The sequence below is a fragment of the Amaranthus tricolor genome, chromosome 12, assembly GCF_026212465.1.
Source record: "Amaranthus tricolor cultivar Red isolate AtriRed21 chromosome 12, ASM2621246v1, whole genome shotgun sequence".
Classification (NCBI taxonomy): Eukaryota; Viridiplantae; Streptophyta; class Magnoliopsida; order Caryophyllales; family Amaranthaceae; genus Amaranthus; species Amaranthus tricolor.
This window is the reverse complement of record NC_080058.1, coordinates 2089741-2117430: the sequence shown is the minus strand read 5'-3', so window position 1 is coordinate 2117430 and position 27690 is coordinate 2089741. Positions and strand designations below refer to the sequence as shown.

The window sequence follows — 27690 nt, the reverse complement described above, 5'->3', positions numbered from 1 at the left end:
CGCCAAGTACTCAGTCATTGAAAAGGCGTCATTTAAAATTAAGAGGTCTTTCTTTAAATTATTATATGATATGATGACTTTACTATTTTTGTCTCACTTACTTTGTGCACCTTTTCAAATATATTAGTCGATGTCCTAATGCATCTTATTGTGCATAATTATAAATTATAAAAAATTGATGTTAATAAATTATATTATAAAGAATCAAATAAGATCTCAATTGACTATGATTTAATGTCATAGGATGCAAGAAAAGCTTAAATTTTTAAATCACTATATTATAAAAAAGTGTATATTTAAGAAATGTTCTTAATTTATAACATAGTAATTATTTCTTTATACATATAAAAAAGATCCTTATTATTCTTCTTATTTTAAGTAATCTTCTTTTATATATTATGCTATTGTTCGAGTTGTTTTCGAGTCAAATCAATTTGTATAACCCAAACTTAATTCATTTAATATTATCCTATTTGTCATAGTAAATACAAAATAAAAAAAAATCACAACTAAAAGTTAAAAATTGAGGGTAGGCCTAACGAATAAGATGTAGTCAATGTTGAAAAATACTAAAACGTAAAAAAAACCTCTAAACGGATTAATTGAGTCAAAATATCAGGGTAACTTGATTTATTAAATCAGGTTAGAGTTGTAATTTTCGCCCAAATTAATTAAACGAGTTAAGTTCGGGTCAAAGTATCTTCCCTTCTATGTACGACTCAAACACAAACCAAAACTGACTTGTTCTTTTTGATAGACCTGGTCACTATGCATAAGGAAATGGTTAATATGTTATAAATTTAAATTACTACATAAATTTCCGTGTTAAGCACGGTTTATGAACTATTTAAATAAAAAATTACTTATATAAATAATTAATATGTTTAATCATACAATTTAATAAAAATATTGTAAAATTTCAAATGACATTCTGATAGTGATTCGTCATATGAAATAATTTTTACCAAAGTTAACCAACTTATTCCTTAATAAATGTGTAGTATATTGCAATAAGATTTGTTCTTTTAAATTTTCTTGAAATACTATATTTTGGAATTTAAAATCCATATAAGATTTTTTCAATTAAAGTTTCTTAGAATATATATTTTTTTTATGTTGAAGTATTTGCTAATTAATAAAGTTTTTCATTAAAACTTTAATTTTTAAAATATTTCATCAAGAAATAAAGATATATAACAGATATCAAAACTTATTTTGAGAATGATAAAAAATCATTATAATAACCTTGTTGGAAAATTATTCAAATTTGCCTTTTAAAAAGTATGAAAATATTAATTAATACTTATATTAACTACTTAATATTTTATTTTTTTTGTTAAAAGCACTACATATTTTGAAATCATCTATATATTGTATAAGAAATATAATAATTTTACACTGATAACATATATTTGCATATCAATTTAAAATTTTTATTTATAGATAAACAATTTCGTGCATTGCATGAATTTCTATACTAATTATTATACTATTACTTTTTTATTTCAAACATTTTTTATTGAAGCTCAGCCGGTTCTAACTGAAAATTAAAAAAATATTTTATAACATTATATACTATCAAATACCAGTAAATGAGCTTCTCCATCAGGAATTTGTGTTCTATAAATTTGCAGAGCATTCTTTTCACATGTTCATTTTAGTTGTTTAATGGAGAAACCAACTCCTTAAAAAATTAGCACAACTACCACCAATATTTCATTATCATATTATTAAATGTAATTTTAATGACAACTTAACTAATTTAAGTATCCCATACTCTACAAGTACTTTCTTTTGGGATTTTACACTAGCTATTTATAGATCCATTTACAGACAACATTTTATATTCCAAAGAAGTAGCCTAAAAAATTAATTAATTAATTATTAAAAAATAAAGGAAAAAAATGGAGAAAAATATAGAGGAATTGAGAATGTACTTTAAGGCAGGAAAAACAAGAGAAATATCATGGAGGAAGAAGCAGTTGAATGGATTATTGAATTTTATGATTGAAAAAGAAGAAGAAATATTCAAAGCACTTAAAAATGATCTTGGTAAACACCCAGTTGAATCATTTAGAGATGAGGTAAAATGTACTCTGTATACTTCTATGTATTTTTTTTTTTAAATTTCTTGATTTTTTACCATAACACTTAAAAAGTTCTTATAAATTTGAATTATATTGTGTAAATTGAAAGGTACTAAGCCTCCGTTCTATTGAATTTAAACATTTTTTTATTTTTGTCCGTTCCACTTAATTTGCATTATTTTTATTTTTGGGTGATGACTCACCACTTTCTTTTAATCTCATCCGTACATTTTAACTTTTTAAAAATTCATCTACACAATTCATTCTCTATCTTCATTTATTACCACATTCTTAAAAATTATCCTTTTTCTTTTTAATGTAAATCAAATTGGAAAGAAGGAGTATATCTCATTCACGTTGTTAAAACGGAATTGAGGGAGTGTGATTGATAGATGATTGATTATCTTTTCGACACATATGTTTCATAGTTTAGATTATTTTTGGATGTTGGACCATTGTTGAATGTTTTATCTTTTATGTCATTATTGAATCAAAATGTGATTTTATTGTCAACAAATTTATTGTAAATGAGAATTAAAGTTGTATTTGGGATTATTCGACAAAATTAGTTGTTTTCAATGACGATTTTAAAATTGATTGTATTGTTAATTAATAGTAGTACTTTTTCGGTTTCTTTTTCCATGACATGTTTTTGGACCAAATCGACAAAAATTAAGATATTCGAGATTAGTTAGTTTTTATTAGTTTAGTTTGTCTAGTTTTATTTGAAACTAGACTATTAGAGTTTTCTATTTGTGTGTTTCTCTTGTTATAACATAATTAATTTTAGTTACCAAAACCAGACGAGCATCATAAATTATACGACATTTGGATCATAAGCCTAACCTATGGACCCGCTTAGTTACTAACCACGAACAAGATATATTTAATTTTTTGACCAGTTTTTTTCTTGTTTGTTGTGACTAGAGGTATTCAATGGGTCGGATAAGGACGGGGCTAAAAATAAGCCGGGCTTTTAAAATCCGGTCCGGCCCATTTTAAAGTTTACTTTTTAAGTACTATAATAAATGGGCTGATATTCATATCTTTAACCTTTACTATGATATTCTTTTCTTTAATCAAAAATCTAGATTAAGCTAAACAAAGTAACATATTAATATTGACACAATAGTTACTGGTTAGTATTAAAATGTATCACTTTGATAATGGCAAAAAATGACTTAAGAAACTAGTAGCTATGCCTCTGTGTAGAAACTAAAGCATTAACAGCAAAAATTCATCTTCAAACCAGATAAATGGATGACATTTAAGTATTTAATAATAAACATACATCAAGAAAATCATTTGATAAATTCAATAAAAAAATTTACAAAGGCCCGTTTTCAACCCATTTTAAGTCCTCTTACAACCCGCTTCATTTTAATAATAATAATAGAGCCCGTTTTTAGCCCGATCCTTATAAAATCCTTCTAAAAATGGGTCGAATAAGGGCTCAAAATGAGAGTCCGACCCATTGAACACCTCTAATTGTGACTAACAATAAACAAGGTTCACAACAAACAAGGTCTAACCACATGCTCCGGCAATAAGACACTTATTTTGAGAAATAGTTTCTAAGAAAGCTAGTTTTTTAAATTTTTTTTAATCAAACTAAGCTCAATCATAAGCCCAGACCATACAACCCATGAACCATAAGTCAAGGGTCTGGCCAATTAAAGTCATGTGTTAGCCTAACACTAACAAAGAATACCATAAGCCCACCTCATGTAGGAACAGAATATAAATACACAATCTGCTAGTCTCTTGAGAGACGTCTTTCAGGCTCAACCTATTAAAGCTTAATTCCTACTTACTGTATTCTTAATGCCTATTTACCTTATCCTTAATGCATACTTACAATATCTTAAATGCCTACTTACATTATTCTTAATGCCTATTTATAATATTGTAAAAAATATATAATGGGTCGGCCCAATTAGAGACGGTCTTTCAAAGAGACCGTCTCTCACAAGAACTTATGATACACAATAGTTTTTAAATATGTTTTCATAAAATTTGGCATCTATTTTAAAATAAGTGATTAAACTAAAAAAAAAAATAACTCTCTTTGTCCCTTCAAGCTCTGAGTTTGCATCATATGAGTTAAAACCATACAACTAAAAAATGTGAGAGTTTTTTTAAGTTATATGGTGCAAGCTCAACGGGACGTAGAAAATAATATTTAATACTTATTCAAGAAGGATTTTCTTCGTTCGTACGTATTTTGCACCATTTCTTTATTTGAAAATCAACCCATGACTTTCTTTTAATTTTATCAATATATTTTAACTTTTTTCAAAATTTTACCCACATATTTAATCTTTCTTTTTATTTTACCAAAAATTCACCTTTTTAAAAACAATCGACTATTTTTATAATGCAAATTTAAAAGGTGGAGTAATATTATAAGGTCTAGCACATTACCGTCACATGGACCCGTTTAGACTATCCAGGTCTTACCTTGGGCCACAAATGATCCATCAAACTGGTGGATACTATTATAGTGAGCTGGACTTGTTCCCTGCAGGAAAGCAACACTAAAAAAAAGTCGCATGTTTTTCATGTCATGTGTGTGGTCCCTAATCTCTATATATCCTAGGATTGATAAAAGGGGTTGGAGGTTAATTAATGGTACTCGTTGGAAGTTGATGGCTTAAAATTTCAAAAGACTTTTATTGATTAGCCCTACATTGCTCATGAGAAAATGAACCAAGATATTTGAAAACTTCATATAGTTTTATGGTGATGCTTGAGAATGGGCTTGGACCGGGCATCATCGGGTCGGATTTAGAGGAAATTTGAAATCTCTAGGCTAAAAAAAAAATTAATTAAATAAACTAAGAATCAAACTTATTCCAAAAGTAAGCGTGAAATTTTCAAACCTGAGGTTTGGGGCTATTCGCAGTTAATAACTGCGAACAGGTCAAAACCGACAAAATAGAAGCGTCTTTAACCCTGTAAAAAGTTAGACCTAGCATATGGATAAAACCCTAGATGATTGCAATTGCACAGTTGTTTTCATTCTTTTAAATAGAGGCTTCTTGTTCTCGAGAAGATCTCCAAGTGTCGCATAGCAATGGTATTTAAAACTTTTGTGTGAAACCTCGGGATCGACTAGTGCCGATAACCACTAGTGTCGACCCATAATTTGTTTTATATGTTAGCGGACACCCACCATGGCGCACTGATTATTTAGTTTATCAAAACGTTTTTATATGTATGATCTATTATATGCATAGACCTAACAATACATTCGCTATACCTAAGCGATTGTAATAATTTAATTATAAAACCATATTAAGAAAATAGTAAGGACAAATAAACTATACTTATATAAAATTAAAAATGAGAAAAACTTAGACAATAAAAAGTAAAAAATATTAAATCATTATCTAAAATAAAATAATAAATTTAAAAAGAAACATACCAAAATAAATACTTCCTCCGTCCATTAAATTTGCATCATTTTCTATTTTGGTCCATTCCACCTAATTTGCATTATTTTTATTTTTGGACAATGGTTCATCATTTTCTTTTAATCTCATCCATATATTTTAACTCACTTTTATTTCATCCACACAATCCATTCTCTTTTTATTTATTACTGCTTTTTTAAAAAATACACAAATTTTTTTTAATGCAATTCAAAAAAAGATAAAATAATATATATATTTTTTTTATCATATTCACTTTCACATGTTGTTTTCTGAATGCTCGAGTCATCTTTTCAGGTGGGACCACTTATTAAGGACATTAATGCAGCATTGGACAACTTAGCCGATTGGATGTCTGGTAAAAAGGTAGTACATGGTGCAATTTCATCTTTTTAATTTTTAAAAACTTTATTTTCTTCGATATATAACCGCTATACACTCAGTAATAAATATTACTATTCATTAATTAATTTCATTTATATTTTTTTTGAATGTATAAATAAAATATAGTTAAATAAAATATTGTTCTATTCTAACAATAAATAAATATTTCACCATAAAATAAACAATAATATTACTTTCTAAGATCATTGCAATTACAAATTTGCAATCTATATTTAGATATTCAGTGAGAAGATTATAAATAATTCATTTTATCATAACATGTATTATGAGCTATTTACGCGACTCTTGATGAGCTCGTCTCATACAATATTTTGTAAATGTCATTAGATAACTAAATTTTCTTTCATATAACAGATTAAATTACCATTAGCAGCATATAGTACATCAGCAACCCTAGTGGCAGAACCTCTTGGTGTAGTCCTCATATTTTCGACATGGAATCTACCATTCGGTGAGCTTAGAACAATACTCTCCGTCCCATTGAATCTACTATGTTACGCAAAAACTTTCACTTCATTTTGTGTAATGTAGCAAATTCAAAAGGATCATAAACTCAAATATTTAGTAAGCGTGGAACTATTCTCCTTCTATCTCTCTGAATTTGCTAAATTACACCAAAATAAACTTTGACTTTGCATAACTTAGCAAATCCAAATGGATCACGGAATCTACCATTTGGTAAGCCTAGAACTATACTCGTTCCATCCCTTTGAATATGCTACGTTACATCAAAAAACTCGCACTTAGCGTAACTGAGCAAATTTAAAGAGATCATGAAATCTATCTTTTGGTAAGCCCAGAATTATACTCCCTTCATCCCTCTGAATATGCTACGTTACAACAAAAAAATCCTTATTATAATTTGCGTGATATAGCAAACTCAAAGGAACAAAAAAGCAGATTACAATTATTTTGGTACAATATGATTTTTTTTTAAAATAACATATAATTCTATGTTTTTTTCAATGTTGAAGGAGTATCAATTGAACCACTAATAGGAGCATTAGCAGCAGGATGCACAGCAGTGGTAAAACCATCAGAATTAGCTCCTGCTTCCTCTGCACTTCTTGCTGCAGCTATCCCAAATTATGTTGATTCTGAAGCTGTTAAGATTATTGAAGGGGGAATTGATGTTTCTTCACAACTCTTGCAGTATAAATGGGACAAAATCTTCTTTACAGGTCCTACCTCTACTCCTACCACTTATGTTTACTTTCAAAGATCAATCGAACAATCTCTTTTTATCTCTAACAAAGGTAAGATTGTACACATCTGATACCTAAAACCCGGCGCATATGGGCGCCACTTAATAACAAAGGTAAGGTGGTGTACATTTGACTTCACAAACCCCACTTAGGTGGAGGCCATTCAATAACGAAGGTGAGGTTGCATACGTCCGTCCCCATAAACGCTTATATATTTATCCTTCCCTTTTTGTTTGAAATTGCTTTTATGTCTTTGTTCGATGGAAAGATTTATAGTTCTTTGGCATTGCTGTTCATTACATCATATGCATTTCTACTGACATCATCATCATCATACCCAGTGTATCCTGCTCATAGAAAACTATGATCAGGGTCTGTGGAGGGAAGAAAGACGGCAACTTATACCCATAAAGGAGAATACGGTCAAAGAGTCCTTCGGTTCAAAAAGGGTCTTGAAAGAGAATGAAACTTGCAACTATCCGAAAGTCTGCAACTTACAACACACGTGGACCATGAATAATAATTAAAAATAAAAATAAATAATATACATATTATTACTAAAAATAAAAATAAAAGTAAAAAAGAAGGTGGTAAGATAAAAATGCGTAAAAGAGCAATAAGTAAAGGCATACGTGAATAAGGCATTGCCAACTGCCCCTACCATCATTTAGTAGATTTAGGCAACATAATGATGTTGCTAAGAAATGGATATAACGATGGTTAACTTATACTCCTATTAGCACATCAATACAGGTAGCAGTCAAGTGGGGCGAATAGTAATGGCTGCAGCCGCGAAGCATTTGACGCCAGTAGTTTTGGAATTGGGTGGAAAATGTCCTTGCATCATCGATTCGCTGTCTAAATCTTGGCGTACAGAGGTAAAATGTTCGTTGCTCGATCATTGTGCATCGTATAGGAGATCATTTCTATAGGGTTCTAATTAAGGTGTTTGTAAACTTCTGTCATTTGTTACTGATTCTGTTCATTTGGTTATTTGATCATAAGATCATTCTTAAACGCTTGCTGAGCGGAAAGTTTGGGACAACCAGCGGTCAAGCGTGTATTGGAGTCGATTATATCCTTGTCGAAGAGAAACTGGCCTCGACTTTGGTATGATTTATATGAACAAACAATGATTTAATTTCTGAACAGAAAACAAGTGCACAAACTTTCTGAACTGTGTTTTCAGGTTGATTTATTGAAGAATAGTATCAGGAAAACTTATGGGGAAAAACCCGAAAATTGTGTTGCAAGAATAATCAACAAACATCATTTTCAGCGATTGAAGGCACTTATCGATGAACCTCGAGTCAAAAAATTGATTGTGTATGGTGGCTCATATGACGAGGATAAACTGTAAGTAAACTACACAATTAGCCAAATAAACTATAATGTTTGCTATCTATCATCTCTTATTCTTGCTCGTTATGGTTTGTGTTTCCGACCCCATATGCTGGATTACGACTTTAGCATTGTTGCATACAAATAGTCTTATATTGCTAGTCTATTGTGCACCCTCATGTACTGATGTGCACAGTCCTGCACAATGTAGTTTGCACTGATAACGCGATTAGGGACATATATGATCCAATATTGACTCATTTTCATATATTTTCCGGACTACTTGCTAGTAATATTAATTTAGTGAAAACTAAAAGCGGGTACATATCACAAATTTCTAGGGGTACTAGATTCATTAATGACATTTTTTAGATACTGACAAATTTTGTTTATTTTAATGCAAAAACAAGCGTACCTCTAAAATCCTAATAGATCAGCATAAGAGGAGAGTTAACTGTACATAAATCTAATAAAGTTTCATCTTAAAACCAATTGATAATAGGAGTAGCCCATCAAGCTTATATGTTAGTCAACCTTCCTCTGATTGCTCGATGTGGGAGTTTGGGACCACATATGAATTATATTTATGTACCCTTTAAACCTTATGGGTGTTTGGATGGAAGGAAATTAAGGGAAAGGAAGGGGAGGGATTTAAAGGGAGAAAAAATCTCTTATTTGGATAGCAAAATAGGAGGAAAGGAATTCAAAAGGATTTGATAAATACTTTTTCTTATGGTTCTAATCTCTCCAAAGTTAGAAAAATTTGAAGGGAAAACTCTCATCTCTCTTCCTTTTCCTTTCATTCCCTCCTATACCCTCCTATACAAACAAGAGCTATTTCTCTTCCATTCCCTTCCCTTCCTTTCCCTTCCCTCCCTTTCTTTCTCTCTAAAATTATTATCCAAAGATAGTATTATATGTTTTCACCAACTTAATGGTTTTAAGTAAGACATACCTTATACAACTCTATTGGCATATAGATTGTAATGTATATTTAACTTGTTCAGGTTTATTGAGCCAACCATATTGTTGAACCCTCCTTTGGATGCTGAAATCATGAAAGAAGAAATTTTTGGGCCTTTACTCCCTCTAATTACAGTAAGTCAATGTACTCCGATCTCGATTATCGACATACTTTCTTTATCCTACTGAATTTGCGTGATTCATATTTTTCGTGTTTTTTTTGGGGCATACTAAGGTGATATTCAAGTGTCGGGTATGACATACTTGTATCGATTTTTGTTACTTGGAGTGTTGAACAAAATTATGATTTGTGGACACAGATGAAGAATATTGAGGACAGTATTGAATTCATAAATTCAAGGCCAAAGCCACTTGCAATATATTGCTTCACCAACAATAATAAACTCATGCAAAGAGTAGCTTCAGAGACATCATCTGGTGCACTTTTATTCAATGACACAGTTATTCAGGTATGATTGCTCTGATATCATATTAAGGAACCAAGTCGATCAAAATTTTACGCAAATGATATTAGACTCATAATATGTTATCAACTCTACGAAAAAATGATATGACTCTAGTCAATGTCGCAAACTAAAAGGGACATTTATTATCTTCGATATCTAACTGTTAACGCTAAATGCAGTATGCAGCTGAAGCAATACCATTTGGAGGGGTGGGAGAAAGCGGTATTGGAAGATATCATGGCAAATATTCATTTGATATATTTAGCCATGAAAAACCAGTGCTTAAGAGAGATTTATTCCCGGATTTTTGGTTCAGATATCCTCCTTGGACCAGTAAAAAGCTAGAGCTCTTTAGAGCTGCTTTTTTGTACAAATACTTCATCATCGTCCTCGTCGCTTTGGGCTTCAAAAAGTCTCGAAAAATCCCCAATATCGAGGCGTAGGATCATGTAAAACCACTAAAAATGGTAAATCAAGGAATTGCAAGTTATTTTATCCAATACTTCTAAGCTGCTTGATGTTGGATAACTATTAGAGATTGTAACACTAATAAATTCAATGAGCTACTTCTTTTAATTTTAGCTGCTGCGTAAATTTGTTAGAACTTATTTATTAGCTTGAGTAACCCACTTATAAGCTTAAGTAGAAGAGGCTCACTACTAAAATCAATTAGTGATTGAAGACTACTCTTCAAATTTAGAGCATATTTATATATATTTTTCCAATGTAAGGAAATTCAAGTGTAGGAATACAATGGGCAATTTTCTTCTTCATATATGAGTATTCTTATAGTAGTTTTTTGCTCTTCAAATTTAGAGCAATATTTATATATATTCCAATGTAAGGAAACTCAAGTGTAGGAATACAATGGGCAGTTTTCTTCTTCATATATAAGTATTCTTATAGTAGTTTTTTGCTCTTCAAATTTAGAGCGATATTTATATATAATCCAATGTAAGGAAACTCAAGTGTAGGAATACAATGGGCAGTTTTCTTCTTCATATATAAGTATTCTTATAGTAGTTTTTTGCTCTTCAAATTTAGAGCGATATTTATATATAATCCAATGTAAGGAAACTCAAGTGTAGGAATACAATGGGCAGTTTTCTTCTTCATATATAAGTATTCTTATAGTAGTTTTTTGCTCTTCAAATTTAGAGCGATATTTATATATATTCCAATGTAAGGAAACTCAAGTGTAGGAATACAATGGGCAGTTTTCTTCTTCATATATGAGTATTCTTATAGTAGTTTTTTGCTCTTCAAATTTAGAGCGATATTTATATATATTTTTCCATTGTAAGGAAACTTGTGTAGGAATACAATGGGCAGTTTTCTTCTTCATATATGAGTATATATGAGTATTCTTATAGTAGTTTTTTGCCCATCATAAGAGTCACAATAATTCACATCGAGAATGGTCATTCCATGATAAATGCCTAATTATAAAGATCCAACATTATTATGTTGGAATTTACATATGAGCTTAGACAACCCAAAAAGTGATAAATACACAATTCTACTTACACCCTATTTAGTTCATACGATTTTCACCTATTTAATTAATTTTGACTGATTGAAACATTTTTTTACTAATTAAAACTAATTTTACTAATTAAAACTAGTTTTTACTAATTATCACTGATTTTTACTAATTACAACTGATTTTTAGTGATTAAAACTTATTTTTACTGATTAATATTTTTTTTATGATGAATTAAACAGGGCCTCAGTAGAATTGAATTGTATAAAGCTAAACTGAATTGATTAATACTCAGGGAGCTAGAACCCTAACGATTGAACTTTTGTAGCCACAAGTTTAAACCACACTAAAAATAAAGTTAACTCAAAACGTAACACTATACTCAACAAAATCCTTGCAGATAAGTTGCTATTTGCTAATTACATGACTACTGAGACCCAATAACAGCTGAAGCTTGTCTTGCTGTTGAAGAGGTTGTTAACCACATTGAACGGCCAAGAATCGCACTTCCATGTACAGCAAGATAATCTGCATTAAGCCTGAATGGAGTTGAACGAGAAGAACATTAGTGTGAGGAATGACCATGAAAAGTTTTGAGGTGAAAACAAGCATGTGAAAAAGAACGGAAGAGAGTACCTGTCAACATCGGGTGTAGCCAAGGGATCAGAGAACTCCACACTTTGCTCCATTCCTGGAGCAAGACTGGCTGCTGCACCCATATCTTGAACACCTTCAGGCTGTAATCATCCATTACATAAGCGACTTAGCGGAGGTGAAACTTAAGCTTGAAGATGACAAAAGACAGCCACGACAGTAAAAATTAGCAGTCAAGAAGAAGAGGATAGAGTATCACACCGCTTGAGGATATTGAGCGTAACCAGCATATACATTGTAAGCATACAGGGATGGATCCTGAACGGCACCATATGCGTAGGCATCATAACCTTGCCCATATCCATAATATGCACCCCACTGACTTGGATCCACTTGCTGACCCCATGTAGCAGAGTCCTAAGCCAAATACAGAGTCAAGTATCAGAGCCCTGATACAATCACTCCGACACAAAGATAGAGAAGTTTTTGCAGGGAAAATTACCTGCTTCCGGCCCCAAAAAACACGTACTACTTGCTGACCGATCACAACTCCTTGTAGCTTCTGAATAGCTTCTTCAGCAGAAGTCCTGGAATCAACAGCATATTCGGGGAATTGGTTAGTTGGACAATAAAGAAAGACTACACGGGTATAACAATGTAAAAAATATGGTTTCAGTCTTTAGGCATAACGAGAAACCATTCAGTTCATAAAGTACTGGCCTAGTTGCAAACTGCACAAAACCACATCCCTTGCTTGCTGGGATTTTGACGTAAACAATCTCTCCAAACTGCAAGCAATGTTGTCTCAGCTCTTCTTCCGTTATATTTGGGTCCAAATTACCGACATAAATCTGCAAAAGAAGAACATATGAAAGTTAAATACAAAGTTTTAAAGTTTAGTATACACAAAGTCCATGTCTGCTCCCCACTTACCGTTGTATTATTTGGATCATTCTCCACTGGCAATGGCTGAACTGGCTGAACTGGAGGCACAACGTATGTTGGAGCAGGATATAAGGCTGCCAAAATACAAATGCATTTGAGAATAAACTCAACTTCCAAACTTCGAGAGGAAAAGATTCAAAAAGGTAAAACTATAGACATGCCGAAACGAGCTCACTTTTGGCTACAGCATACTGTGGCTGTGGCTGGATCCCTGGTGCCTTTTTAGGAGTCGCCGCACTAATACGCATCGGCCTCGATAAACAATATTGACCATTCATTTCAGTCATGGCCCGGTTTCTCTCCATCTCGTCAGCAAATTTAACAAACCCATATCCCTTTGAACGACCTGTGCTTGGATCGGTTACAACTTTTGCCCCCCTTACCGAGGGATAGTGAGCTCTAAAGGTCTCTTGCAACAAATAATCTGAAACATCAGGTGCCAAATCTCCCACAAAGATGGAATGCTCAGGACCTGCATCGGGTCTTCTTTCTCCAATCCCAAATGATGCCCAATTTAATCGGAAAGGCTGCTCAGTTCCAGGCATGAGTGTGCCATTATATGATTGCAAAACACGTTCAGCAGTTGCATGTGAAGCAAATTCGACAAAACCATACCCCTCTGGATGGCCAGTAATCTTGTTACGTATGACCTTCGCAGAAATAACCTACATAGATGATATAACAAATATCATTATGATATAACCATCAACTTAAAAACCATCATCATTACCCAATATCAATCCAGCCGAAACAAGTCTAAGACAAATGTATCATGCCTTATCCCCAAGGCCTCAGCTCATTATAAAACTACCAAATTAGAGAGGTTACATTAAAGGACCCAACTAAAAGCAAATTTTGCAAAATTAACAAACTGCAGTTAAACCACCAGTACAGCATACCTATTCTGGAATAAGGCATATGGAAAAAGGTGGAATAGATGCATCTGGTTGTACAGTTCCATGGTGATTCAAAAAACCAGGGGCAAGCATGAACATGTGGATGAAATTCAGTTAGGAAGGCTGGGGAGAAGCCAATATACAGGATTGATGTAATACGTATATTGAAGAGCTCAATAAAGAAATCATCCAAATATAATTAAATTTTATTTTAGTTTTGTTAGTTTTTCATTCAAATGTCTAATGTCTCTTAACCTCTATATCTCCTTTTAGCTCTCCACTTCTACAGAATTGCTCCATTACTATACCAATCCATAGTTATCTTACTCGCTATTCTCAAAAAAGTCCATTAGCAATCTCCTCATATCTCCTTACCAGGCCATCTGGATGTCCACCTCAAGATATCAAAACATCTCATTAATTTTATGATAAATGGACAAGACAAATCAAATAAAATCTGGTTTGTGAAGACAACTATCTCACAGCTATTTTCCGAATGAAAGACCAAGTAAAAATTTTGTTCAACTAATGCCGCTATTTGAAGAATCTCGTCCACTTCTGGATTTGTGAAAACAACTATCTCACAGCTATCCGGGAGAGAATTAATGGTGACGAGGGCATGAGGCTTAACTTGGTGGAGGTGTGCTATACAAGTGGTAGATTTGGTGAAGGTAGTGGTGCACAGTAAGATTTCAAACAAAGTTATCATACAATGGCCGAAATTTGTGCTTGTTTTAAAAAGGAAATTTCCAACAAGTTTCTACCAAAAATATAGTTTTCTCAATACTCAATAGTCAAGAAGCTTTGACAATAATATGAAGTCATTAAAGTTTAAGTACTATATAACTTCATTAGAGATCTAAGGACGGAGGTCGCGCACTATATCAAGAATAAAGGGTCAAAAAGGAGATGTCTAACATAGTCTTGCCTTGGTTGATCTATATGTTTCTCTGCATCAGTTGAGAACTTTTGATGTTTTCTTGAAGTATATCTTCAACCAGATAGTCCACAAAGTGATTTACAAACATATAAGTCTGCTACAAAATTCACATCTTTTTCAAACACTATTAATTGTATCACTTGATAATATTCAAACTAGAAACACAAATAAAGAGGGGAACGGGTAAGGGGTTCACCGACATCTGAAAGAAAGAAGCAAAAATGAAGTTGCTGTATTTATTAGGCACTTGCATAAGTATAGAACCCAAATCACACACTTCACATTTAAACAAATACAAATAATTGCTTACAACATATTGTACAACAAAAGTTTTGGGGAAGCCATATGTCTGTACTGAACAACTAACAGTTTTGGGGAAGCCATATGTCTGCACTGAAACAGTTTTGGAGAAGCCATATGTCAGCACTGAACAACTACAACTAGTATTTTGTGTGAGCACTTAGCTTCACACGTAACCAGCTCACTACCCAATAAAAAAAGAAACGGTTGGTTATCCGTATGTCTATCCCTCTCTTCCATCCTAGTGGGAGCCTTGGATTCATCCATCAAGTGCTTGTTGTGACCAGGTGCTCTCATACATCTTTTGCTTTACGGTGCGAATGATATGGAATTCATCTTTCACAGTTCAACCAATACGATATCATGCAACTTGATTTTGCACTATGCCTTACATATGCCAACTCATATTACAATAGCACTAGAACCTACGCCATGATTCCTTCAACTATTAGTTCTAAAATAATCTTTTTGCACTGAACCCATTATTTATTACCTTAGTACATAACAATCTACTCGATCCACTGCTTCGAGCATCTCCCCTTATACTAAGTACATTTCTAAACTTATTGAAATAGAAGCCAAGACCAAAAACAACCTATATGATTTCCAAGAGGAAGCCAGCGAACATCTAAACCTCACCTAAGTGCACCAACAGAAACACCTCAATAGGTGGTGGTCTTAGTTAAGCTTAGTATAGAAATAGAATATATTGCAAAACACATATAACTTTTTCCGTGATAACCCTGGCTTGTCTATCCTGAAACTTTCTTCTACCTTAGCTCCCACCCAATTGCTTCATTTAACCTTAATTTTTTCTTTCAAGCTAAACACTCCTCAAACACTTCACCAACTCCCCGCGTGATTACTCGACTTAGAATCATATCTAGACCATGAGATTTTACATGGAGCAAAATGAAGAGATCTCAAATGGACATAGATATTATTTTCAAATCTCAATCAAAATTGAAGGGCGCCTACAGTCACAAAGTATCACTTTTTCACGCTAAAATCAGCTGTAATAGAATACAATTATGCAAGGTAGACTGTGAACGAAAAAATCAAACTTAACCCACCAAAATGATAAAATTAATTCATACAAAACATCACTTCAAATATTGAAAAACAGCAAATTTCATGAGGTGAAAACAATCAAAGAATGGTTTTTCAAATTAATACCAATTATGCAACAATTATAATTCCATTAAGAAAAAAAAAAAAAACCCAGAAAAGCCTCAAATATGATTAAAGAAGAGAAGATTTTAAACCTAATTGCAGTAAAACAATAAAGAATCAACAGTAGAAAGAGTATGATGATTACTTCACCAGTTTGAAGGAAGCAACTGCGAAGATAATTTTCATCAACCCAAATTTGAAGGTCGCCGATCCAGAGAGTTCGGACTTCTTCTAGGGTTTGAGGTTGGTGATGGTGTACTGCTGCCATTCTTGTTGTTCTGCTTAACGTGTTGGGTTTTCCGAAATTTCCCTCCTTCGCTTCTCAGGTTTAATCTTCTACAGTTCTATATCTTTTAGTGGTATGTATAAAAATTACTTTTGTCTTAACTCTAAACTAGGGATGGTCATGGGTCCAGATCCTGTTGGACCTGCTTTGTACCCGTCTTTTTTTAAGGATATGGGTCTTAACTTTTGAGATCCCTCAATATTTGACTGGTTCGAATCCGGGTCCTAAGGTGAAGACCCGGACCCTAAACTTTTAAATTTTATATTATAAATTTCTGGTTTCTAAATTCTAATATTAATTTTTTTATTATTAATATATAATGCCATGAATATTGATTGCCTAATTTGCCTTCTCATTAATCTCAATCCAGTAATTATTTTGTAATGTTATAGAATATAAACTATGCATCTCATTTAGTCTTTTATATTTAATTTTTAATTATGTATTTAGAAAAGTGTTTTTACGTTTTAGTAATTATTTTGTATTTGAATTTTATGGACTCGAAGAAGTGTTTGTAATACGATAATAAGTTGCTTGCAAAATGTTCAATTTTGACAAATCAAAGAGGCTTTGTATAAGACCTTAAGGACCCTAGACCCGTCAGATCCGTAGGGTCTGAGTCTGAAAATTTTAGACCCTTAGGGTCCGGATTCGGGTCTGGATCCATAAAAAATAAAAAGGGTCCGGGTCCGGGTCTAGCCAGACCCGCCCCATGACCATCCCTACTCTAGACCTTGTAATCGGACCGACCTATGGCCTATGAGGACAATATTGCAAATGTTAGGTGTTCATTTAGAACAATAATCGAATGGATTTTGAATTAGATATTTTGGATTAAATTATTTTTAGATTTAGTCAATTAGTCATTTTTGATTAATAACGACATTCTTACAAGTAAGTAGTCGGGTTTCAGATCAAATATTTTAAATTAGAGTTGTTATTGGATATAGTGAAATTACGTGATATTAAAAGTGTTTATTTGAGTCATCGAGTCGATTTCAAGTCAGTTGTTTTGAATCAGTTTAAAATTGAGATTTGAATTGTTTTTTTATATAACTGTAAATTCATTTTTAAGTTGCATCAAATTGAGTTAGGTTACAAGGTTGATTGAATATAAGATTTTTGGAATCTTTAGAATATGATACCTCTATAAAAAAAACAAGTTGAGATTTTATAGAAACTTTTCCTTAAATAATGCCCATTTAAGAAGAATTTCCCAATTTGTATCAGAGGGAAAACTATTTCCCGCAATACAGTCCACGTAGGATAGATAATTTTTTTTTTATGCACAGATATAAAACCGCCACTCTAGATGGCGGTTTGCATCACTTCCTAAACCGCTACTCTTAAATGGCGATCGACTTAGTTTTTTTTTTTTTAAATATTAAAACAGCCACCTTAAATAACTGTTTATAATGAAACATTTTTCTCCTAAATCGCCATTTAAAGTGGCGGTTCACTATTTTTTTTTTTTTAAAATAATTAAATCGCCATTTAAGGTGGTGGTTTTGTCAGCAACCCTTTTCTATATTTCCGTCAAACTGTTGAACATTAAACGTTTCATACCTTGCATTAAAATAATTTAATACTTCATATTACATAACAAATGAACCAACAAGCTCCTGCAGTACTCATAACAAATGAAAAGAGCGCATATATATTACATAACGAACATCCAAAATAATACGTAAGTTGAATATGTACAATAAACATCCCAAGTCAACAAATCTAGACTCCCCGAGCTCGTTTGGTGTGTACATCGATCGTAGAGGTCGATGTGGATTCCTCAGCCTCTGCAATGACTCTCGCTGACTAGCACGTTGATACGTCAAGATCCGGTTAGGAAGCGATGGATGTGGAGGAGTGAACACAGGCCCTGGGGGAACAAATGGCGACATAGCGCCTGTAGAGGTTGATGAAGATTCCGAGGATCGACCTCGACTAGATGAACGATCGGATCCTCTTGATGAACCTCTACTAGAACCTCGTGAAGAACTACCTCTGTGACGAGAACCCAAAGTCGAAGGAATGTGCAGCGTGTCATCATCAATGGTAGTGGGACGGGTGTGAATAAGGTAATCATACCCCGTTAGACTTAAGGCCTCCGTCAACGACGTGTTGATGGAGCCTAAGGTCTGAGTACATAGGCGATACCCTACATCAACAGGAAACGCACTACACTGTACTACAACTGATCTTATGCGCTCAGCCTGCATATGAATAATAAGTTTTATAAGCATTACATGTACTAATTAATTTTGTTGAACGTTGAAAGAAAGCCTACCAATATTGTAGCAGTGGGATGATAGTGCGATGATGGCTGTGCAAATGTTGGGTTCGTGAGGTGCAATATCGTGATCTGCCTATACCACGCCATGTACATACCCAAGCTCTGACCTATGTAGTTCTCTCCTTGCACGATCACGCTTTCTCGAGCATTCCATGCATCAACGTGCGATCAATGTCGAACAAGGAAGTTCTTGTCGGTAGTCCTTCGATCAATGGCATGTAGTGTAGCCTGGGTGTCACAAGCATCCGGAATAGGTTGCTCCAATCCGAACTGGCGCATGACACGATCCGGCAAATGGAACTCTACTATGTCAAAGCAAATTAGGGGACACCGGGATCGCCATATCACCTGGCTATCTCTACATATGTCAGGCAAAGCGTCCATCTTAGCCATCGTGTATGGTTGCCATTTCATATGTCAAAGAAATCAATAAGCTTAGTAATTTTACACAAATGATTCAAAATTAACAAAATTATTAATTACGCCACATTATCTGATCGTCCCTTTGTCAATCCAGGGAGTCCCAGTAGTAGACTTGAGTATGTGGAGAGTGTGCCCGGGAAATATGTACTCGAAGCCAGCTGTAAACAAATGGATTCTATGAGAACAACGCTTGAAATTATCCAATTTGAATTAAACAGACAAGACGATTATTACCTCACTGCTAAAGGATCCCTACCACGTTGATGCTGTGAACTTAAGACCAGCTCTACATTGGGATCGTCTACGTCATCAAATTGCGGTCGAATCATCCGAATTACTGGCCTCCCTATATGTATATGCTCCTACGACCATATTTGTAAGAGTAACAGGCACCCCGCTAATCGCTGCATTTTGAGCTTCTCTTTTTTCATCATCCTCATTTGAATCAGAATCAATATGCTCATCCTCCTAATCTAAAGAGTCAACCTTGTTGGCATTACGCCTACCCAAGTGAGTCGTGGAGAACGTGTTCATTGCACCACAACCAATGGCACGTGAATGAGTTGGAGAATTAAACTCATCTAAGTGCTCATTAACGTAATTTGGGTTTGTTAACATTTCTGTGAATGTATCATGGCGTACACTAGGACCTATTTCTGAAAGTTCCATGCTAGTCATGACTTCCCTCGCATTATCCAAATTCGCAACCATTTCGACATAAACCTCCATTGTCGTTCCAGGGGCTTGTGATGCCGTATAAGCAAGAGCACTTATGCTTTCATCATTCTTAACCGGGACTAACACATTTTTCCCAGTCACCGGATATTTCATCTCCATTTTTAATATAAAAGAGTTGCAATCACAACCAATTACATCATAAACTTTGCTATGAAACACCTCAAAAGTAGTATTTTGACGATGGATAAACATCAGTGCATTCAATCCTCCCTTATACACAACATCGGATCCCGTATAACTAACTTTCCCACCCCAATAACTATAACGGGATAATGATCCATATTCTGCACACACAAACATGTTTTTCATGTGATTTCACATACACTTTATTGTTCATTGTGAGTAAGGAAAGTAAGTATAAATGTGTATACAAGAATGTGTAATATTAAAGTATTACAACACTTATTAGAAGGGTCAATTCCAAATATAAAACTAACAATATCATGAATATATACTAACTCCATTAAACTAAGCAAGTAGTAAACTTTCATTGTGGCATTTCATCGAACACTTTATATGCATACAAAACAAATCATAAAATTCAATTATAAAAGTGTAAAATGTAAGCTTAAATCATGAAATCAAGACAATGTTACAAACAATGTCAAATCATAACAATTATGAACAAAAAAATCAATTTGCATATTGAAAAAACTTAGGGTTATGTTCATACATTAAATGAGGATGATAATGAACAAGTAATGAAGGAGAAGATGACAATGTAGTTGATTGATTTAGTTGAATGAGAGGAATTGTGAATATGAAGTAAATGAGGAGAGTAGAATTTTTTTTTTTAAGATAACCGGTAGCAAGCAAGAAGGAACAAATGAATTGGAGTGAAAACTGAAGGCAACAGGCAGTTTTATACAGGACTAAAACCGCCACTTGAGATGGCAGTTTACCTAATATATATATATATATATATATATATATATATATATATATTGTAAAAAAAATCCATGTACTGTAAAATGCTATTTCATCTAACGGTTTTATTACTATTCCTAAACAAACCGCTTTTTCAAGTAGCGGTTTGATAAAAAAAAAGAATTTTTTTTTTCACATCAGTCCTTCGTGGACAGTATTGAGGGAAATAATTTCCCATTTGATGTACATTGGGAAATACTTTTTATTTTGGCATTATTATGGGAAAAGATTCGATTTTATAATTAGAGGATTAAAATTGAGAGTTTTAAAATCAATTTTTTTTTATAAAAACTATTTTCTAAATAAAATATTTTTCACTAACATCATATTTAGTTCACATAAATGTCTAATCATTCAATTAATTTTCATCGATTAAAACGTATTTTTACTAATTGTAATTAATTTTATTTTATTTGTCCGATTTAAACTTATTTTGTCTTATTTAGTTCAAAACTAAACAAGGCGTAAATAAAAACACCATTGTCAATAATTCAATATAACCCATTTTTACAGTTATGAATTCATCATTCCAGGTTGTTGCCCACACGTCATACAATTTGCAACTAAAACAATCAATTCGTCATTTCTAGTTGAATTATCTCCCTGTTTTTTCCTATTTCTATTCAATATTTTCCCCACTTTGATCTCTCTTTCAAAAAAAGTCGATTCCTTTTCAAGTTTAAATTAAAGGAAAAATGGATTTGCCTGCTATTATGGTAATTATTCCTGTTGGACTAATTTTTCTTATTTCAGGCCTCATTGTTAATCTTATCCAGGTATAACCCACTTCATTATGTTTATCATCCTTTTTTTAGGTTAAATCTTTTTTTTTTGTGTGGTTTTTAGTGATCATGTTATATTGGAGTAGTTATTTGAATACATGTAAACATGTTTCACAAAATGATATAAATTCCTTAAATTTATAGATGATATTGGTTTTCTTGAACATATTTTTTTGGGGCTTATTCCATGAAATGAGTAAAACTGGGAATTGAGTGTTTAATTTTTGATGCGCCTATTCAGTTTCATCTGGGCTAATTAGATTTTGATCAAAAATAAAATCAAGACATAAATAGGTGAAATAGGATGTAAAGCTTCTGACATTGGACATTTGAGTTAAATTCATCATTTGAAGGAAGGGATCGAAATTATGTTATAGGACAAACACCATAGTTCACCCAAAAACTAAGAGAGAGCTCGTTTGCCTATCAACCTCACACCAATTGTATAAACAACCATTGTGGTACAAGTCTTATACCTTGCAATGGACCATAACAATCGACTCCCACAAGGCCAACATCTTCATTGGGTCACGACTAGTTCCCGACCACCCACTTTGTAAGCCACCCACTTTGAGTGTAGCTCTAATACCATTGTTATAGGACAAGCATGAGAGATCACCCAAGGCTAGCCTGGTGGGTGATAGAGCATATTTGCCTATAAACCCCACACCAATTGCATACACAATCGATGTGGGACAAGTCTCATACCTTGCAATACTGCAATGGATCATAACAAATTATGTTGTGAACGACTTATTGATGGGTTTAATTCTCAAAATAATGAGAAATGTTCTTGATGGGTATTTGCGAAAACCTACTTTATTTTTGATAAAATGCAATATGTGAATAAATTTTTATAGTTATTGGTAGATAAGTTATGAAAAATTTGATTATGGATGTGATGATTTCATTTGCAATGCATTTAAGCATAAATGGATGGGGAAGTGGTGGATACATCTCCTTTTCATTAGCTTGGATCAAAAACTGGTTAAAAGAGTAACGATACAGTGAATATGTGAATGTAAGTGCTATTTGTAAGACTTGGATCTTTTTAGGGCATAGTTTACGTTATCGACTTATTGGTCCCTAAATTGAATAAGGTAAGAGTAAATACATTTGAACCTAGTTTCAACCCTTTTGAAAGTAAGCTCAATTATGAGTTTTTTCTTGTAAGATGGACATAGCTAATATGGAGCATGTGTTGTATTTCTGGTCATATTTAATATTTGGACAAGTAACTATAGTATGATCTAAGGCCAACTAGAAACATTTTTACATAGAAACTGGGAATGTATAGGAGCAAGTTATTTACTTTGCAATGGAGCGATATCGTATTACTCTTTCTTGGATTTTGAGTGCTCATCACTCATTATTCGTCCCAAGCCCGAATAAAGGAGGAGGGTGAGTGGTAGGCTTGCAACCAGTTAGTAAAACCTAGTAACATTCCACGATCATAAACCAAAAATCAAATATGTTTTTGTTGTTGTGATTTTGGGTGCTTATTTGCCATGCAGTTATTGTTTCTGTTAAAAGCCTGTCATTTATCATATGGTATGATCTCAGATGATTATGAATTGAGGGTATCTTTGTTTATCATGCACATCTTGAATCCTTTTCTTATGCACTTGTGTTTTCAGGCTATTCTTTATGTTCTAGTTCAACCAATATCAAAGAACATGTACCGAAGATTCAACAAAGTAGTTGCAGAACTATTGTGGTTGGAGCCTGTCTGGCTCTTTGATTGGTGGGGAGGAGTGAAGGTTGGAATTTTCCGTTGACAGTTTGTTTATAGAAGTATATATTTTTCTGTTTTTTATACTCATCATAATTTTGGGCTGTTTCAGGTAGAGCTACACACTGATTCTGAGACCTTCAATTTGATGGGTATGAAGTATTAGTTTTATGAATTCATTTCTGAGTTGTTGTGGATATATTTGAATTGGATGCTTTTTCCATACTTTTCTTGGTAACAAGCATTCAGTTGATTGATAACCATTCCCATGCGTACACGGTGAATCCCTTATTTTTAATCTTAAAAGGATTCAATCGTGCTCTTTTTAGGTAAAGAACATGCTCTTCTTATCTCCAACCACAGAAGCGACATTGATTGGCTTATTGGATGGGTCTTAGCTCAGGTTCTCTTTAGCATTTGCATTTACATTCTATCAACTTTATCCCTGTTAGTGATAACAAAGGGGTTGTTTCTGATTGATGCATGGTATTAAACATCATCCACAACTTCACGTAAATAAGAAGTGCACACGATTTAACGAGTCTTTTTAATATAGTCCATTATGATCCAAAACCAAAGAACCAAAAATCTTTAGTCCAATCGAAATAATGGACATATTTACATTCTATAAGAAAACTGGCTCTTATATTGCGATTTACGCGTGCTCTTTTCCTGCGTTCATATGTCTGTATATGTCATTGAATGGTTCAGTTTTCAGTCACTAACAGTTTGGTGTATTGTTCTGGATCAGAGGTCAGGTTGCCTGGGTTGTACTATGGCTATCATGAAGGATGTTTTAAGGTATCTCCCGGTAAGTATCTATCTCTTCAACCTTTGAGAATAAAGATGTTTTTGGCCTGTCAGTTTTCAGTTAATAAAGGTGTCGCAGTCAGCTAGTTGTCCGTTGGTGGCTTGTTGTTCCTTCATCTAATGGATGAACTAGTTTTGTGCACCCCTGTAGGTTATGGGTTGGTCGATGTGGTTTTCTGAATATGTCTTTGTCAAAAGGAATTGGGCTAAGGATCAAAGCACCCTAAAGGTATTTTAAAAAAAAGTATCCCGGTTAATTTTTTTGCGTTGAATATGTTAATACTATATTTTTATAATGGTTTTCTGTCACAGTCAGGTTACGAGAAATTAAAAGATTTTCCCGTTCCATTTTGGTTGGCGCTCTTTGTTGAAGGAACTCGTTTCACACAACCGAAACTGTTAGATGCTCAGAAGTACGCTATTTCAAAAGGGTTCGATGCTCCCAAAAATGTGTTGCTCCCTCGTACAAAGGTTTATATTTCTCTTTTTCTACACCTTGGACCGTTCCTTCCTCCCTTAGTAACTTTTCTTTTTGAAGATCTTGTTCTTACCGACTATTATGAAATGTATAAGACTTATTATACCGTCAACTAATAGTTTGTTTTCGCCTTTTTGGTTTCCAGGGTTTCATTCAAGCGGTGCAAAATCTGAGGCCATTTGTTCCAGCTATATATGATGTTACTCTCGCCGTAGCTAGAGATAAGCCCCCACCTTCAATGCTAACTATACTGAAGGGAAAATCTTCTGTGGTAAGCTGTGGACCCGTTTAGTCCTTGCATTTGGACTTTGACAATAATTCTACATGATTTGGGGCTTTCTGTCAATGGAAAACTGGCTGAGAAAAACTTTTCATACTTTCTTCTGGTGTCGATATCGTAGTGATTATCAACATTGATGTGCTAGCTCATATTCCTTGCAGGTGAAAGTGCATATTAAGCGGCATTTGATGCATGATTTGCCTGAAAAAAGCGATGATATTTCTCAATGGTGCAAAAACGTGTTTGAGGCTAAGGTAAGAAAATGAACTCTCGGCATTAACTCCACCATTAGCATTGTAGAACTTTTACAAATAGGGGTACAATTACTCTTGGTTTGACTGGACTTTTTATGAACTGTGAATACCTATTTCTGGTACCGTACCTTTGATCCGTTGAGCGAGAGGCCTTCCTCACGGGACTCCTGGATCACTATGGCCGACTTTCGTCTCTGTTCAACCAGTCGGTCTCACAGTTATGCAGGTTTAAACCATTACGCTCACGAGCAGAATAGATGCTTGAGTCTACCTTCGTACACCTCCGTTACTCTTTAGGAGGCATCCGCCCTAGATAAACTCCCCACCTTGCAGTGTCCCGCCTTTCTCCGAATGATTGGTGCGGCGGTTTGGCATCCTTAGATGAAAGAGTGGTCTTTTCAGCATTGGTCGTTGTGCGTGACCTACGCTCCCATCCAATTCATAGTGTGGATATCTTATGTAGATATAGCTTAGATTCAATGTAGCTAAGAGCATAGATCTACCCGATTCGTGTGCTAAACTAAAGATGACCGCACATCCGAGGTATAGGCATAATAAAATTTCATCCCTTGGCCAATATAACGCTAATTTGTTTTGGGGGATATAGAACCATGAGGGCAATGATGTAGACCGAAATTGATTCCAGGTTATAGGTTCCATCCCGCATAATGTCATCGACTTAGCTAGTTGGCATATACAGTATAGTGCTTCCTGTCTTATTTATGTTCATCGCAATGAACAAACCTACTTATCCGTGATACAAATCTTGTGTATTGAACTATACTAGGATGCTTTTCTGGAAAATTACTTTTTGGGTGGCAGTTTTGGTAAAGAAGAAATGCAAGATATTGGTCGATCAAAGCAATCATTAATTGTAAGTCGTTATTCAAACCGAGTACCTTTACCCATTTGGTTCAATGGTTTACAATTAAGTTTTCTTTTTCGGTATTGCGTATGGGTAGGTGATGATTATGTGGTCGTGTTTACTTAGCGTGGGTGCTATCGGATTCTTGTTATGGACGAGACTCTTCTCAACTTGGCAAGGAATCCTAGTGTCAGCTGTTTTTCTGCTTCTTGTTATAGTCATCATGCAGATCCTTATTCTGTTCTCACAATCAGAGCCTAGTATTGATTCTATGCCCATCAAGATACTCCCACAAGATTCAATGAGGGACATTCTTCTCAAGAAATGAGTATCAGGCTCAGTGCAAATATCAATACGACACCCTTATCAGGGCCAAGAGGCGAGAATTCATGTAATCCTAGTCATACAGGTGAAGCTATTCGTTCATTGTATTCTTTATTCATTTGATTCAAACATTTACGTTCTTTTTAGTGGCTCGATCTTTTTGTCGACGCCTCAGGTTGATGTACAGTGTGAAGCATAGTGCAAAAACAAGGCCGCACCTTATTGCGACCGTATTGTAAAGGTTTTTGATTTTACTGCAACCGAAATAGACTGCATTGATCGTGAATATCCGTATTAGACGTAAAATCCGTTACGTGACCATTACCGCGACCGTGACTGAAACGTATTTTTGTATGAAGACCCATGTTTTGGAAGATAGCAAGGGAAGGTTGGATGCTTGTAGATGTTTTTGAAATGCTTTGTAGGCAGATTTTAGCAGTGATTAATAGTATGAGACCTTATAATTGTATTCAATTTTTGGTGTGCTTTTACATGGAATGTGATTGTGTTGGCTTCATTGTTTTATCAAGTGTGATATGATTAACTTATTTCCTTGTAAATCGCAAATTAAAAAGCCAATTATAGTCAGGTTGAGGCTTTTTTTGGTCCATTATGAGCTTACACTAGCTTTAAAATAGTCTTTAAATCATGCACATATGTTTTTTTCTCTCTTTAGTATTATTCATATAATTTATATATATATATATATATATATATATATATATATATATATATATATATATATATATATATGGGATGTTTGATAATCTATTTACATCTGATCAAACTAGTCTATAATTATAACAAATAATCATTTACCAAACATATTAGTAGCTATATTAGCTTGTTGATAGTTTAAGAAATTAGCTTGGCTTTCCTTTTCTTAAGCTAATAGTAGTACTAATAATAGTAATAAAGCAAAGAAGAGAATAGAGATCTACTATTTGTAAACAAAGATAAGAATGCTACAAAATGCCAAATTGAAAACGTGGTAGTAAGTAGGAACTCACAAGTCACAAGTTCCTTTAGAGTTTCTATCTCTTTCCTTAAAAAACATGTACTTTTAATTGAATTTTCCCATAAAATCTCAACAGACATGTCAATATAGATAAATGCAGAGGATGTCTTACTAAATAACGATGATTTGTAAAGTTAACAAATTATTCTTATGTGGTAGAATTTGATAGGAGGAAAGTTTTATAATTTAATTTACCTTTTTTTAATTTTGTTTATTTTATTATTATTATTTTTGTCTTTTTATAATGATT

At 33.6% G+C, this 27690-nt stretch overlaps 3 protein-coding genes across 3 annotated transcripts; 2 read left to right on the top strand and 1 right to left on the bottom strand.

Moving 5' to 3' along the window:
• Positions 1-1814: 1814 nt before the first annotated feature.
• On the top strand, positions 1815-11093 carry LOC130828910 (aldehyde dehydrogenase family 3 member F1-like). Its single transcript, XM_057694950.1, has 10 exons — positions 1815-2084; positions 5819-5887; positions 6281-6377; positions 6901-7107; positions 7885-8009; positions 8137-8241; positions 8321-8487; positions 9480-9570; positions 9756-9905; positions 10082-11093. The coding sequence occupies exons 1-10, from the start codon at positions 1905-1907 to the stop codon at positions 10343-10345; spliced, it is 1455 nt and encodes a 484-aa protein (XP_057550933.1). The 5' UTR covers positions 1815-1904; the 3' UTR covers positions 10346-11093.
• Positions 11094-11648: 555 nt separating this feature from the next.
• On the bottom strand, positions 11649-16573 carry LOC130828911 (polyadenylate-binding protein RBP47B'). The gene is made up of 8 exons (XM_057694951.1): positions 16379-16573; positions 13100-13589; positions 12913-12998; positions 12700-12830; positions 12482-12566; positions 12241-12396; positions 12022-12122; positions 11649-11924 (listed from the first exon to the last, which is right to left on the bottom strand). The coding sequence occupies exons 1-8, from the start codon at positions 16499-16501 to the stop codon at positions 11813-11815; spliced, it is 1284 nt and encodes a 427-aa protein (XP_057550934.1). The 5' UTR covers positions 16502-16573; the 3' UTR covers positions 11649-11812.
• Positions 16574-21409: 4836 nt separating this feature from the next.
• On the top strand, positions 21410-26939 carry LOC130796857 (1-acyl-sn-glycerol-3-phosphate acyltransferase PLS1-like). Its single transcript, XM_057659272.1, has 11 exons — positions 21410-21673; positions 23317-23439; positions 23524-23563; positions 23741-23814; positions 24163-24222; positions 24373-24450; positions 24534-24692; positions 24845-24970; positions 25141-25233; positions 26021-26107; positions 26196-26939. Exons 1-11 carry the CDS (start codon positions 21593-21595, stop codon positions 26424-26426), a joined length of 1152 nt encoding a protein of 383 aa, XP_057515255.1. The 5' UTR covers positions 21410-21592; the 3' UTR covers positions 26427-26939.
• The last annotated feature ends 751 nt before the right edge of the window (positions 26940-27690 follow it).